General features: G+C 44.1%; 1 protein-coding gene across 1 annotated transcript in view; it reads right to left on the bottom strand.

Annotated features, from left to right (window-relative positions):
* Positions 1 to 13,014, bottom strand: part of SLC9A9 (solute carrier family 9 member A9) — an 876,572-nt gene that overhangs the window by 588,078 nt on the left and 275,480 nt on the right. The window contains exon 7 of the mRNA XM_040349109.1: positions 1,560 to 1,698. Coding sequence (XP_040205043.1) covers positions 1,560 to 1,698 — 139 coding nt within the window. The remainder of the gene's footprint in view (positions 1 to 1,559; positions 1,699 to 13,014) is intronic.

The raw sequence follows: 13,014 nt of genomic DNA, 5'->3' as shown, positions 1-13,014 counted from the left end.
CTCATTCTCATCTAAAAATGTTGGGAGGTATGATATAACAAGGCTATGGGCAGTCAAATGACTTTTGAATCTGGCACCACTGGCATCTGTAGCTGTGCACATTGGTAACATTCATCCTTGATTTTCACAAGAAAAGCAGCAAAGTCCTTCAAATATGGCCTCTGCACTCTGTTTTCTACCTCTTTCTGTGAAACTGTTTATATTAGGGATTGGAAGACTGTCAGGCTGCTAAATCTGAGCTGCTGAGATGCTAAAAGATACAGTACTTCTGTTGATGAATTACTGCTTGTTATAATTATGTAAATTACATCCATAGTCCAACCACAGTTGCATCTTAAAGTGGTTGTAAAGGCATGTGGTGCAATGAGGTGGTAATGCATTCCATGCATTAAGAACAAAAGCCTTCTGTGTGCAGCAGCCCCCCCCCCCCCAGCACCCCAAAACACTTGCCTGAGGTCCAGCTAGATCCAGCAAAGTTGTAGGAATATCTCGGCCATCCGGGACTCCCCTCCTCATTGGCTGAGACAGCAGCGCAGCACCATTGGCTCCTGCTGCCAGCAAATGACAATAGAAAGGGGGCAGCTCCGTGTCTGAATGGACTTGTGTTTCCCCATAGCAAGCTGCTTGCTGTGGGGGCACCAGCAAGAGGGAGGAACCAGGAGAGCCGAAGAGGGACCCGAGAAGTGGAGTATCCAGGCTGCTCCGTGCAAATCCACTGCACAGAGGAGGAAAGTATAACATGTTTGTTATTTTTTATTTAAAACAAATGAGACTTTACAAACACTTTAAGGCCTTTTATATTTTCTGTTTTAGACTTTAACATAAAATAATCTCATATTCAACAATATAAATTAAGGTTCCCCAACATTGTCATTAGCAGAATTTGCAGAATGAAGTACTGTATGTCTTTTTTTACGGAACTAAATTGTTTGTAAACAAATCCTATGCATTAAAGTAAAAAACCTTCTCTGTGCAGCAGTGCCCTCAGCCCCACTTAATATTTACCTGAGCCTGATCTTCCTCCAGCAATGTGCACGAGAGCCTTAGCTCTCTGGGGACTCTCCCTCCTCATTTGCTAAGACAGAAGCGGAAGCCATTGGCTCTCCATGCCGTCAATCACAACCAGTGAGCCAATGAGGAGGGGGCGGGGCCAAGCTGTGGCTGTGTGTAAATAAACATGCAGAGTCGCGGCTCGGTAGCGAGCCTGCTCGGGTGCCCCATTGCAAGCTTCTTGCTCTGGGGGTACTTGACAAAAAGGAGGGGTCAGGAGAGCCAATGGGGGAAAAGGGAAGAGAAGGATTGGGGCTGCTCTGTGCAAAACCACTGCACAAAGCAGGCAAGTATGACATGTTTGGTTTGTCTTTTACTTTAATATTGCTTTAATATATGTGATGCTTCATTAATCATTGTCCTTTTAGGTTCTGTAAAACAATACTGCATGGAATCTCAACAATATACAAGTACATATGAAGATATTAACAAGCTTCAACAGAAGACAAATAAACAGAATATATTTGAAATGGTAAAATAATTCAATAATTAAAAGTTATAAAGGATATCAAAGCAGTAACAACTGCATAAGCAGAGCCCATAGCAAATGAGCCTGCAAAGATTCCCAGGAAATTGCCGACACATTGGAAGAAAGCAGCTGCATCAAAAGCATTCGGGTTCTCTTTTGGGCTGTAAATTAATATCGAACTAGAAAAAAGACAAACAAAAAATTAGATCTTGTTTGGAAAATAAACTTACCTTTTATCATTTACTATAATTCAACTTTTTGCAATATACAGCTGAAAACAGTTACATATTAACATTTATGGCAAAACTGATATTGCACACAGAGCAATCAATATTTATAGCCGATTTTGCTAAAGTGTGCTTTTAGATGTTTTTAAAACAGCCATCAAGTCAATCAAGCTAAAAGTCTGCTTGTTGCCAACAGCACAGGAAACGATGTGAAAAACGTTCTATATTCAATTTCAATGGTGTGTGGAAAGTTTACATTGACACTGCCATTAGTTTCTAGAATTCATTTCACAGAGACAATTTGATAAAGCATTTCCCACCTACTACAAAAGATTTTCTAGGACTGCACGCAAAAGGAACAAGTGTGCCAACAGCTATATTTATGAAGTCTGTTATTTTGTTGCTCAGCTTTACAAAATTAAATTTATCAGAAAAATCAAGTGAAAATGTATCTAAACCTATGACTTATGCCGCGTACAGACGGTCGTTTTTTGTGATGAAAAAAAAACTATGTTTTAAAAAACGTCATTTAAAATGATCGTGTGTGGGCAAAACGTTGTTTTATGTCTTCAAAAAAACGTCGTTTTTTGTTTCACAGAAATTGACCGTGTGTAGCAAAAAACGACGTTTAAAACAACGTTTTTAAACCCGCCCATGCCCAGAAGCTAGTTATGAAGCGAGCTTCAATGGAAAAAAGTGGTGAACGTAACCTCGCTTTGCTAGAGCATTGTGAAAAAACGATGGTGTGTAGGCAACGTCGTTTTTGAAAATTAAGTTTCAAAAACGTTGTTTTATTTCATGATTTAAAACGTCGTTTTTTTTCCATCACAAAAAACGACCGCGTGTACGCGGCATTAGAATTGGAACCCCTGCCAGTTTTTTTCCCCCCAGTGGGGAGAGTTTCCTTCATTTTCTACCTTAAAGACACTACAGAAAGTGAGGAGGAAATCTCTCCAAAGTTAGGGAAATGTCCTCTAAGGCCTGGTTCATCTATGCCTTTTTTTTTTGTTGTGCGTTTTCAGTTTTGCAGTACACTACAGTCTATGTAACATGGTTTCCTATGGATGTAGTTCACATCTGTGCATTTTATAGATAGGGGCAGCGATTTTCTTCCGGTCTTTGGTCCCATAGACTTCAATGGATCAAAAATAAGCATTGAAAAACGCAAAATGCACCTGCAATATGAAAACTGCAACCTGCATAGGTGTGAATCAGGCCTTAGATGGCTGTCACTGAAACAAGGATCCAACACTGGAAGATTTCTCCTTAATTCCAGAGTTGGTGACAACTCAAATTTTGTATTTTCTCCCGCTCTACAGTGGACACCAGGACAAACAGAAAAGAGTAAGGGACACAGTCAGCATTAAGATTGAACTCCCCAGCACTCTATGTAAATAAACTTGAGAAAAACTAGTTTGTCTTTATATACACTTTAAGCTTTAGGTTTTATACAAGGGAAATATATGTAAAAATAGTTGTAAAATCGTAATTTACATTCATTTCCTGTGTAGAACTAGACACATCGGCATAACTACATACAGTATTATTGGGGTCCCATAGCAAAATTAAAATAGCCCCTCTGTGACCTCTTTTTGTGTAACCTTGCAGTTTGTGGCAATACTGTACTTTATCTTAACATAAAGTATACCTAAATAATCAGGAGCACTTTCGGCATATTTAGTACACTACTAGGGATGAGTACTCAGGGAATTACTTTTTAGCCTTAATTGTCCTTATAATCAATCTGTCCTCAGTTGCTCACCAGTCTATTTCATGCAAGTCAGATCTTGGGGACATAGTGTAAAGAACTAACAAAAGTTGCAGTAGCAAAAATAATAACTATCAAAGTCTTTTATATGATTGCATACGTGTTGGTGTTCTTGCATACAATTACTGTATAACCCGAATACAAGTTTCTTAACTGGTTTGTAACTACATGCATCAAAAAAAAGACATAATTGTACACAGGGCATGTGTAGCATGTTCAGTCTCTCTGCCCTACTTCTGGGATCCCCCAGTGTCGAGCCACAGCCAAGCCGATCCTTTACTATGCGGCGATGCCCACCATCGCTGCATAGTGAAGGACTAGACTCGAGTCACTGTCAGGGGCAGGCGAACTGAGCCGAGCAGACTTGGAGCTCCTCCTCCAGGCTCCGACCTCGCCTGCCACCTGTCCTTAAAGTGGTTCTAAACCCACATTTTTTACTTTTTTCTACAGGTAAGCCTATAATAAGGCTTACCTGTAGGTATAAAGAATATCTCCTAAACCTGTACAGTTTAGGAGATATTCCCCTCGCAATGCGCTGCTGATTGCAGCGGCGCATGCGCAGGGGGGATCCTCGGCTGAAGGGCCGGCCCCGCCGACCCATGCCGGATTGAAATCTCCCACGCGGTGGGATGCAGGTTTACAGCCGATTTAAGTGCGAGGCCGGTTGCATGTGACATCACGCGGAGGCGGAGTCACACAGCAACGCTAGGGTGAGCCCGCGTCTCCTCTCCTCACACCGTCACACACACTCTGCCCTGACAGTGTGTGCAGTGAGCTGTAAAAAAAAAAGCCTTTTTGTACCCTGCTATAATATATATATATATATATATATATATATATATATATATATATATATATATATATAGATAGATTAACCAGCCAACCAGCATCCTGAGGCCAGCCAGCACCCTGAGACCAGCCAGGCCAGCACAGAGTACCCTGAGGCCAGCCAGCCAGCATCCCAAGACCAGCCAGGCCAGCACCGAAACCAATCAGGCCAGTACCGAGACCAGCCAGGCCAGCACCAGTATTTTCTGTAAAATATATATGCATATGAGCATTTTTTTTGGTGGGGGAGTGGATCTTGGGTGGGAGTTCCCACGCTTTTTTCCCCAGGACTTGACCCCTGTATATCACTCATATGGAACCTACTGCTCCCATAGCTATAAACAGTTGTATTATTATTTCAAGAGGAACAAAATTCTAAGAGAGTTTTAAAAAAAAAAAACCTCCAAAGATAACAGGAAACAAACAGATAGAGGACAGTAATGAAAGGAAAGGGTAAAAGAGTAAAGGAGGGGAATATGGCATGGTTTTTGTAATGAGGTTGTAATGAGGTTATAGATCGCTTTTGAAGATGTATTAGTCATGTCACATGGAGAAGTATTCATTGGTTTAGTGTTTTTCTTTAGAAGACAGCATTAGAAGAAAAAAAGTGTATTATATAAATAATTGTATATACCGTACATTATGGGGAAAATTATTATTTGATCCCATGCAGATTTTTGTACGTTTGCCCACTTACAAAGATATGAAGGGTCTATCAATTTTATCATACAGTAGGTGTATTTTAAAAGAATATCAACTACAAATCCAGAAAAAAAAACAATAAAAAATGTTGTTATAAATTGCATTGCAGTTCAATGAGTAAAATAAATATTTTCTCCCCTATCAACCAACAATAATTCTGGCTCCCACAGACTGGCTACAGTATGTGCTCATGTGGTACACAGATTAGTCCTGTCAGTTTAAGAAGGTGCTCCCAACGACAACTTGTTATGTGTCTAAAAGACACCTGTCCACAGAATCTTTCTTCCATTCAAATCTTGTCGTCATGGGCAAGACCAAAGAGCTACATCAAAGGACATCAGGGACACGATTGTAGACCTGCACAAGGCTGGAATGGGCTACAAGGCCATAAGTAAGAAGCTTGTTGAGAAGGAGACAACTGTTGGAGTGATTATTTGCAAATGGAAGAAATACAAAATATCAATCGCCCTCAGTCTGGAGCTCCTTGCAAGATTTTGCCTCATGAGGTAAAGATGATCATGAGAAAAGTGAGGGATCAGCCCATAAATACATGAGATGAGCTTGTGAATGAGCTCAAGGCAGTTGGGACCACAGTTATCAAACAAACCACTGATAACACAATACGCCGCCATGGATTGAAACCCTGGAGCGCCCGCAAGGTCTCCCTCCTCAAGAAGGGACATATACAGGCCCATCTAAAGTTTGCCAATGAACATCTAAATGATTCAGAGACGGATTGGGAGAAAGTGCTGTGGTCAGATAGAACCAAAATTGAGCTCTTTGGCATTAACTCAACTCACCTTGTTTGTAGGAAGAAAAATGCGGACTATGACCCTATGAACACCATCCCTACAGTCAAACACAGAGGTGGAAACATTATGCTTTGGGGCCATTTCTTTGCTAAAAGGTACAGGATGACTTTGCCACATTGAGGGGCCAATGGACGGGGCCATGTATTGTAAAATCTTGGATGAGAACCTCCTTCCCTCAGCCAGAACACTGAATATGGGTCGTGGATGGGTCTTCCAGCATGACAATGGCCCAAAATGTACCACCAAGGCAACAAAGGGAGTGGCTCAAAAAGAAGTACCTTAAGGTCATGAAGTGGCCTAGCCAGTCTACAGACATTATTGCTATAGAACATTTATGGAGGGAGCTGAAACTTCAAGTTGCCATCCGATAGCCAAGAAACCTTAGTGTTACTAAACCCAGTAAAGCTTGTTGTCATACTGCACTAGTTGTCCTATCAGGATACTGGACCCCTGACCCTCTGTCCGGACAGTGCCGATTGGCTCTGTGCTGATCACATGCACCCTCCCCCCAAAAAAACACCTTTTAGCAATACACACCAAACTGAGCATGTGCAGAGTGACTCCAAAGGCTCTGTCTTATTCGGATCTGCTCTGGAATTAGCGGAAGAAGAGGATCGGGCATACAGGATCAAGCAGTCTTTTTACACAATGCAGAGGATTAACCCCTTAGGTTCCACAGCGAGTATGAACAAACATGCTTTACTGCATATAAAGACTGATTTTACAGTTTTGGGTTTAGTAACAAGAATTTAGAGGAGATCTATAAAGAGTGGATCAAAATCACTCCTGAGATGAGTGCAAACCTGGTAACCAACTAAAAGAAATGTCTGTGCTTGCCAACAAGGGTTTCTACACCAAATACTAAGTCATGTTTTGCTTGGGGGTCAAAATACTTATTTTTCTCATAACTGCAACTTTTTTGTTACGGGTTTTTTTCTGGATTTCTGGTTGATATTCTGTCTCAATCATTTAAAATACACCTATGATACAAGTTCTAGACCCTTCATTTCTTTGTAGGTAGGAACACTTACAAAATCTGCAGGGGATAAAATAATTATTTCCCCCACTCTATATACTGTGTATATACACACAAATATAGACACACACTTGATTTGCATGCCTTTTTAAACGTTTTACTTAATATGACTTTGCTTAAATCCCCAAATATAAGTAAGTGCATATACAGCAGGGCCAGCCCTACCATAGGACCCAGTGGCACCATGGGTCCCGAGCGGCACTTTCAGGGGGGCACCAAACTGCTGTCCATGAGCAGTGGCAGAACTGCCACCCGCAAGCCAGCCTGTCCGCTGCTTTTTCCACACTAAGGAAGCTCGGCACCGCTGCTGTTACAGCCACTGCTATTCTTATTCATCGCGTTGCTGTAGATGGGGACTGGAATCTCCACCCCCCCGTACCACCCCCCACCTCACTCCTTCAGCACCGCCACTGTCCTGCATGAATACAGTGACATCCCTGAGGTGTCTCCTTACCTCTGCTGTTTGAGTGGGCGGGATGGGGATTCACCTGACCTACAAGATCGTGCCCGTCTGGTGTCAGAGGAAGACAAGTCAGTGTGTGGAGGTAAATCATCTTGCAGTTCCTCGTGTAGCTTGCATGCACCTCTATGATAAATCTGTTGTATTACTGCAAATTAGCATGGAAGTTCTGCCTACTAGCAGACAATTGGACTTAATAATTGTCACTGTCTCCAGGTTTTCACTCCCCCCCTGGTGTATACCCTCCTGACCCCTCCCTGCTGTATACCCTCCCTGGTGTATACCCTTATCACCCTCCCTGGTGTATACCTTTCTGACCGCTTCCTGGTGTATACCCTCCTGACCGCTCCCTGGTGTATACCCTCCCGACCGTTCCCTGGTGTATACCCTCCTGACCGCTTCCTGGTGTATACCATCCTGACCCCTCCCTGGTTAATACCATCCCCGACCCCTCCTTGGTGTATGCCCTCCTGACCCTTCCCTGGTGTGTGCCCTCCTGACCCTCCCTAGTACCTTTCTAAATGTATCTGGTGTATGCCCTCCTGACCCTTCCCTGGTGTGTGCCCTCCTGACCCTCCCTAGTACCTTTCTAACTGTACCTGGTGTATGCCCTCCTGACCCTTCCCTGGTGTGTGCCCTCCTGACCCTCCCTAGTACCTTTCTAACTGTACCTGGTGTATTCCCTTCTGACCCCTCCCTGGTGTGTGCCCTCCTGATCCTCCCTGCCTCTGTCTGAACCCCCCCACCACCACCATCACCTCTGTCTGAACCCCCCCATCACTGCTGCCTCTGACGGAACCCCTGCACCACCACCGCTGCCTCTTAGGCCTAGTACACTCGACCGAACATGTCCGCTGAAACTGGTCCGCGGACCAGTTTCCGCGGACATGTCCGACCGTTTGTAGGGCCTAGCGGACATTTTTCCGGCCTAGCGGACAGGTTTCCAGCGGACAAAAGTTTCTTAGCATGCTAAGAAACTTGTCCGGTGGAAACCTGTCCGTCTGACATGTCCGATGGTTAGTACACCTAACCATCGGACCGAAATCCCCCGCATGCGTCGAAGTGATTCGACGCATGTGTGGAAGCATTGAACTTCCTGGTTCGCGCACGTTGTCACGTCATCGTCGCCGCCACGTCACCGCCTTTTCTGTCCGCGGGGAATTTGGTCTGATGGTGTGTACACACATCAGACCAAATGCTCCCAGCAGACATGTCCGATGAAAACGGTCCGCGGACCGTTTTCATCGGACATGTCTGGTCGTGTGTACAGGGCCTGACTGAACCCCCGCACCACCACCGCTGCCTCTGACTGAACCCCCGCACCACCACCACTGCCTCTGACTGAGCCCCGGCACAACCACCGCTGCCTGTGACTGAACCCCCCACCACCACCGCTGCCTGTGACTGAACCCCCGTACCACCACCACTGTCTGTGACTGAACCCCCGCACCACCACCGCTGCCTCTGACTGAACCCCCACACCACCACCGCTGCCTCTGACTGAACCCCGGCACCACCACCGCTGCCTCTGACTGAATCCCCCACCACCACCGCTGCCTGTGACTGAACCCCCGCACCACCACCACTGCCTCGGACTGAACCCCCCCACCACCACCACTGCCTCTGACTGAACCCCACACCACCACCGCTGCCTGTGACTGAACCTCCCGCACCACCACCGCTGCCTGAACCCCCCCACCACCACTGCTGCCTTTGACTGAACCCCCCACCACCACCGCTGCCTCTGACTGAACCCCCGCACCACCACCGCTGCCTCTGGCTGAACCCCACCACCGCTGCCTCTGGCTGAACCCCCCCACCACCACCTCTGCCTCTGACTGAACCCCCCACCACCAACGCTGCCTCTGACTGAACCCCCCACCACTGCTGCCTCTGACTGAACCCCCCACCACCACCACTGCCTCTGACTGAATCCCCCCACCACCTCCGCTGTCTCTGACTGCACCCCCCACACCACCACCGCTGCCTCTAACTGAACCCCCGCACCACCACCGACTCCCAGGAGACGCGCTGTAGTGTAATCTCGCGGGTCACGTGACTCGGCAAGCGGGTCATGTGACCAGGGCAGATCCTAATTCACCATTTTAGCTGAGGGAACACAGGTGTAAATGCCTGCTGGGCTTCAGAGTGCCCACACTGAAGATGGAAATGTCCATCTACTAATTTTATAAAGTATCGTTTGCGGGCCAAACACAATGCGGGCAGCTATAACAGTGGGACACACGAGTGGCTGTTTTCAGAAGGTAAGAGCGCCCGAGGGATTAAAAAAAAAAATACGAAAACCCGCGGAACCCCCGCTTTAAGAGCAAAAGCTTGTGTGTAAATATAAGCCATTGACCAAGCTATGTTGGCTTGTACTGTTCTGTCAAGAGGTAAATATATACACATACAGTATGTGCTGCCATCCTGACCATGCCAATTTCTACAATTAAGCCCAATCAAGGTGAAATGCACCAGGGCCCATCAGCAAATAGACCTCAAATAAACGTATTCTAAAGGAACAATGTCATCAGTGTGTGGCCTTCCTTGTGAAGATTTTGTGAAGCATTATGCCGCGTACACACGGTCGTTTTTCGTCATAAAAAAAAATGACATTTTTAAAAACGTAATTTAAAATGGTGTGTGGGCTTCACATCGTTTTTCGGCTTTTGACAACGGCTAAAATGACGTTTTAAACCTGCGCATGCCCAGAAGCAAGTTATGAGACGGGAGCGCTCGTTCTGGTAAAACGATCATTCATAATGGAGTAAGCAAATTCATCACGCTGTAACAGACAGAAAATCGCAAATCGTCTTTTACCAACAAGGAATCAGCTAAAGCAGCCAAAAAGCTAATAGAACTTCCCCTTTAGAGTGCCGCTGTACGTGTTGTATGTCACCGCGATTTGTTCATCTTTTTAAAAAAACGATGGTGTGTGGGCAACGTCGTTTTTTATGATGAAAAACGACCATGTGCACGCAGCATTAGAACGAGGAGGTGCTCAGAGGCGGCTCTTTAATTAGGCAAATTAGGCGGTCGACTAAGGCGGAGGAGCGACAGAGCTCGGCGCTGGCTACTGCGACATTGCTCATGGGTGTTAGCTTTTATCGGCGAGATTGACACAATATCAGCATCATCTACTGCACATACAAATTCAACTTGGGAACAAACCTACAGACCCTATTTTGTTTGTAACCCTGGGACTGCCTATACTGGAGACATATCCATAAAACCTACTGCATTCACAAAAAAAAAAAAAAAAAAATGGATAATGTAGAAGAGGGAGCTATGTCAGATGGAACAAGGAAAGACTCAAAGGAGAATTTGAACTCAAACAAAGGACAACTACCCAGACTTTCAGGTCCATGAGGAGGAATGCTGCCAACCACCCCAGAGCCGTTAGTGAATTATGAGATGGAAAGAACCACATGATAAGTGCCCTTACACATAGGATCTGCCATACTGCTAGTATGGAAAAGCGAGATATTCCAACAAGGGTACTTATGACTCCTGTAGAAGTTATGTGATCTTCTGTCATGAAGTCACTTCAGGTAACCATGAAGTAGACTGACCTTGATACCATTGTAAGGAGCCAGTGATAATCCTTTTTAGGCCAAAGCTCGGAGAAGCAGAGGGCAGCGTGGCTCAGATGTACTAATACGACCCGCATGAAACGTAAAAAAAAAAAAAAAATTTGCTGCCATGTTTCACAAAGTGCTTGCAACACATACAGTATATTGTGTTTCACTACAGGCCTTCAAAGCATCAGCACCTATAGAAGAATAGCAGGAGACCAACAGCACAATCCCAAGAGTGTGTCACAACTTAAAAGAATGTTGCAGCCCTTACCCCCTCAGTGTGTTTGTGACAATAAAGTGTTTTAACACAGATTGTGCAAAGTTTTTACCCCTTTGAGGATAAAACCAGGAGGCATAGTACATACCCAAGGCTTCATAGAAAAGGAAAGCCCCCATACTTATTGTACTGGTTTGGAGAGGGCCCTCGCCAGCAACAATGTATCTGAAAGCGCCAATGCAGGACCCCATGAGAAGGCCACATTCCAGACAGTCTTTGTTCCTTTGGGGGCAAACTCCAAAGAATTTTTTTAACCACTTGCCAACCTGCCGCTATCGTTTTACGGCGGCAGGTTGGCTCCCCTGCGCGAGAGCACGTAATATAACATCGGCTCTCGCGCAGGCCACTGAAAAATTGTGACTGGTTCCCAAAAAAAAGTGTCAAAAGTGTTAGTTAGATGGCCAATTTGTCTGCCGCAAAAAAAACGCCGATCACCACCATTACTAGTAAAAAAAAAGTAAAGAAAAATGGCATAAAAAATATCCCATAGTTTGGCGACAATATAACTTTTGACCAAACCAATCAATATACACTTATTGTTTTTTTTAATTGTCGCTTTGTTTTTCTCTGTATCGCAAAAAATAAAATAGTGTCCCTCAATGTTATAGAATTAAGAAATGTCTTTAATGCTTTTCTGTGCACCGAGTAACACTGGAAAGCACACTGTGATTTGTCACACAAATAATGGCATTATCTTCCTTTTTTATCAGTCACTTTATTCACAATATTAAGTCAGTCATAGCAGCTGCAGCAGCAGACAGGTCCTGATGGAGAACTCGCATCCAGCCCTTACTTTCACATAGACTAGCTAGATTCAAGCTGACAAAATGGGTCACTAGTGGTCATTCATCATCAGAGTTCAGGGTGAGGTCAGAATCTGGGGAAATTAGAGTAGATTTGAAGAATAAGAGTAATATGACAAGCCTAAAATGAACTAGGGCAAGAAAGACAACCGTTAACACTGGCTAAGGTAATACAAATATAAAAGTGGTGCGTTATATTATGCTGACGGGTGTCTGCATGGTATAGTTACTTTGACATAGCAGAGGGAATCTGTCAAGCATAACTATAGTTTATAGCATAGTACTGTCTTCCTAAAATGTTAGCCGTTTATAGGTTATTACTAACATCACAAATCCAAACACAAGAAAATTGAGTTTGTTTTAGGAATGGAAGTACAAAAATGTAAATCATTCTCATGGCCAACCGTGCATCCAGGACCACTTGTCAAAGCACAGAAAATGTTCAGAGTATATTTCCACAAATTATGCTTGCATATAAATCAAGTTTGTTATTTAACATGTATTATGCAAAGCAATGCTCCTACCTACGTACAGCAACAAGAGAGTATAATCATTAAACTCAATTAGAATACATTAAATGGGCTCAAAGAAGCTAATCACTAAATAAGTTGGGACGCAAAGTGGTGCCTCCTAAAAACAAAACATACTTGCTTATAATCACACAAAGTCATACCAACATCATCACATATACAAAAATCAAGGGTATATGCCTTACAGGGCAATGGGCCACTAAATCAAGAACCAGAGGCTTATACAATAGACAGCTCAGTCATAAAGCCAGTTAACACACTTGTGTGGAAGCAACACAAGCAAAAAAATGTTATTGGTTTAATTTTATAAAAAAATATAGCAAACATTTAGAGGACTTTTCCTAGTTCAACAAGGAGATCTACTGTAGGGTTTATCTAAATTTATAGAAATTGCAGTGGCACAAATAAGCCTACCTGCCCAATTATAGTACTTCATTCGTTATAAAGGGCAGGCACCTGTGAAATGAGGTACAC

Source organism: Rana temporaria, chromosome 4, assembly GCF_905171775.1.
Source record: "Rana temporaria chromosome 4, aRanTem1.1, whole genome shotgun sequence".
Lineage (NCBI taxonomy): Eukaryota > Metazoa > Chordata > Amphibia > Anura > Ranidae > Rana > Rana temporaria.
The sequence above is the reverse complement of the archived record's forward strand: the minus strand, read 5'-3'. Positions and strand labels throughout refer to the sequence as shown.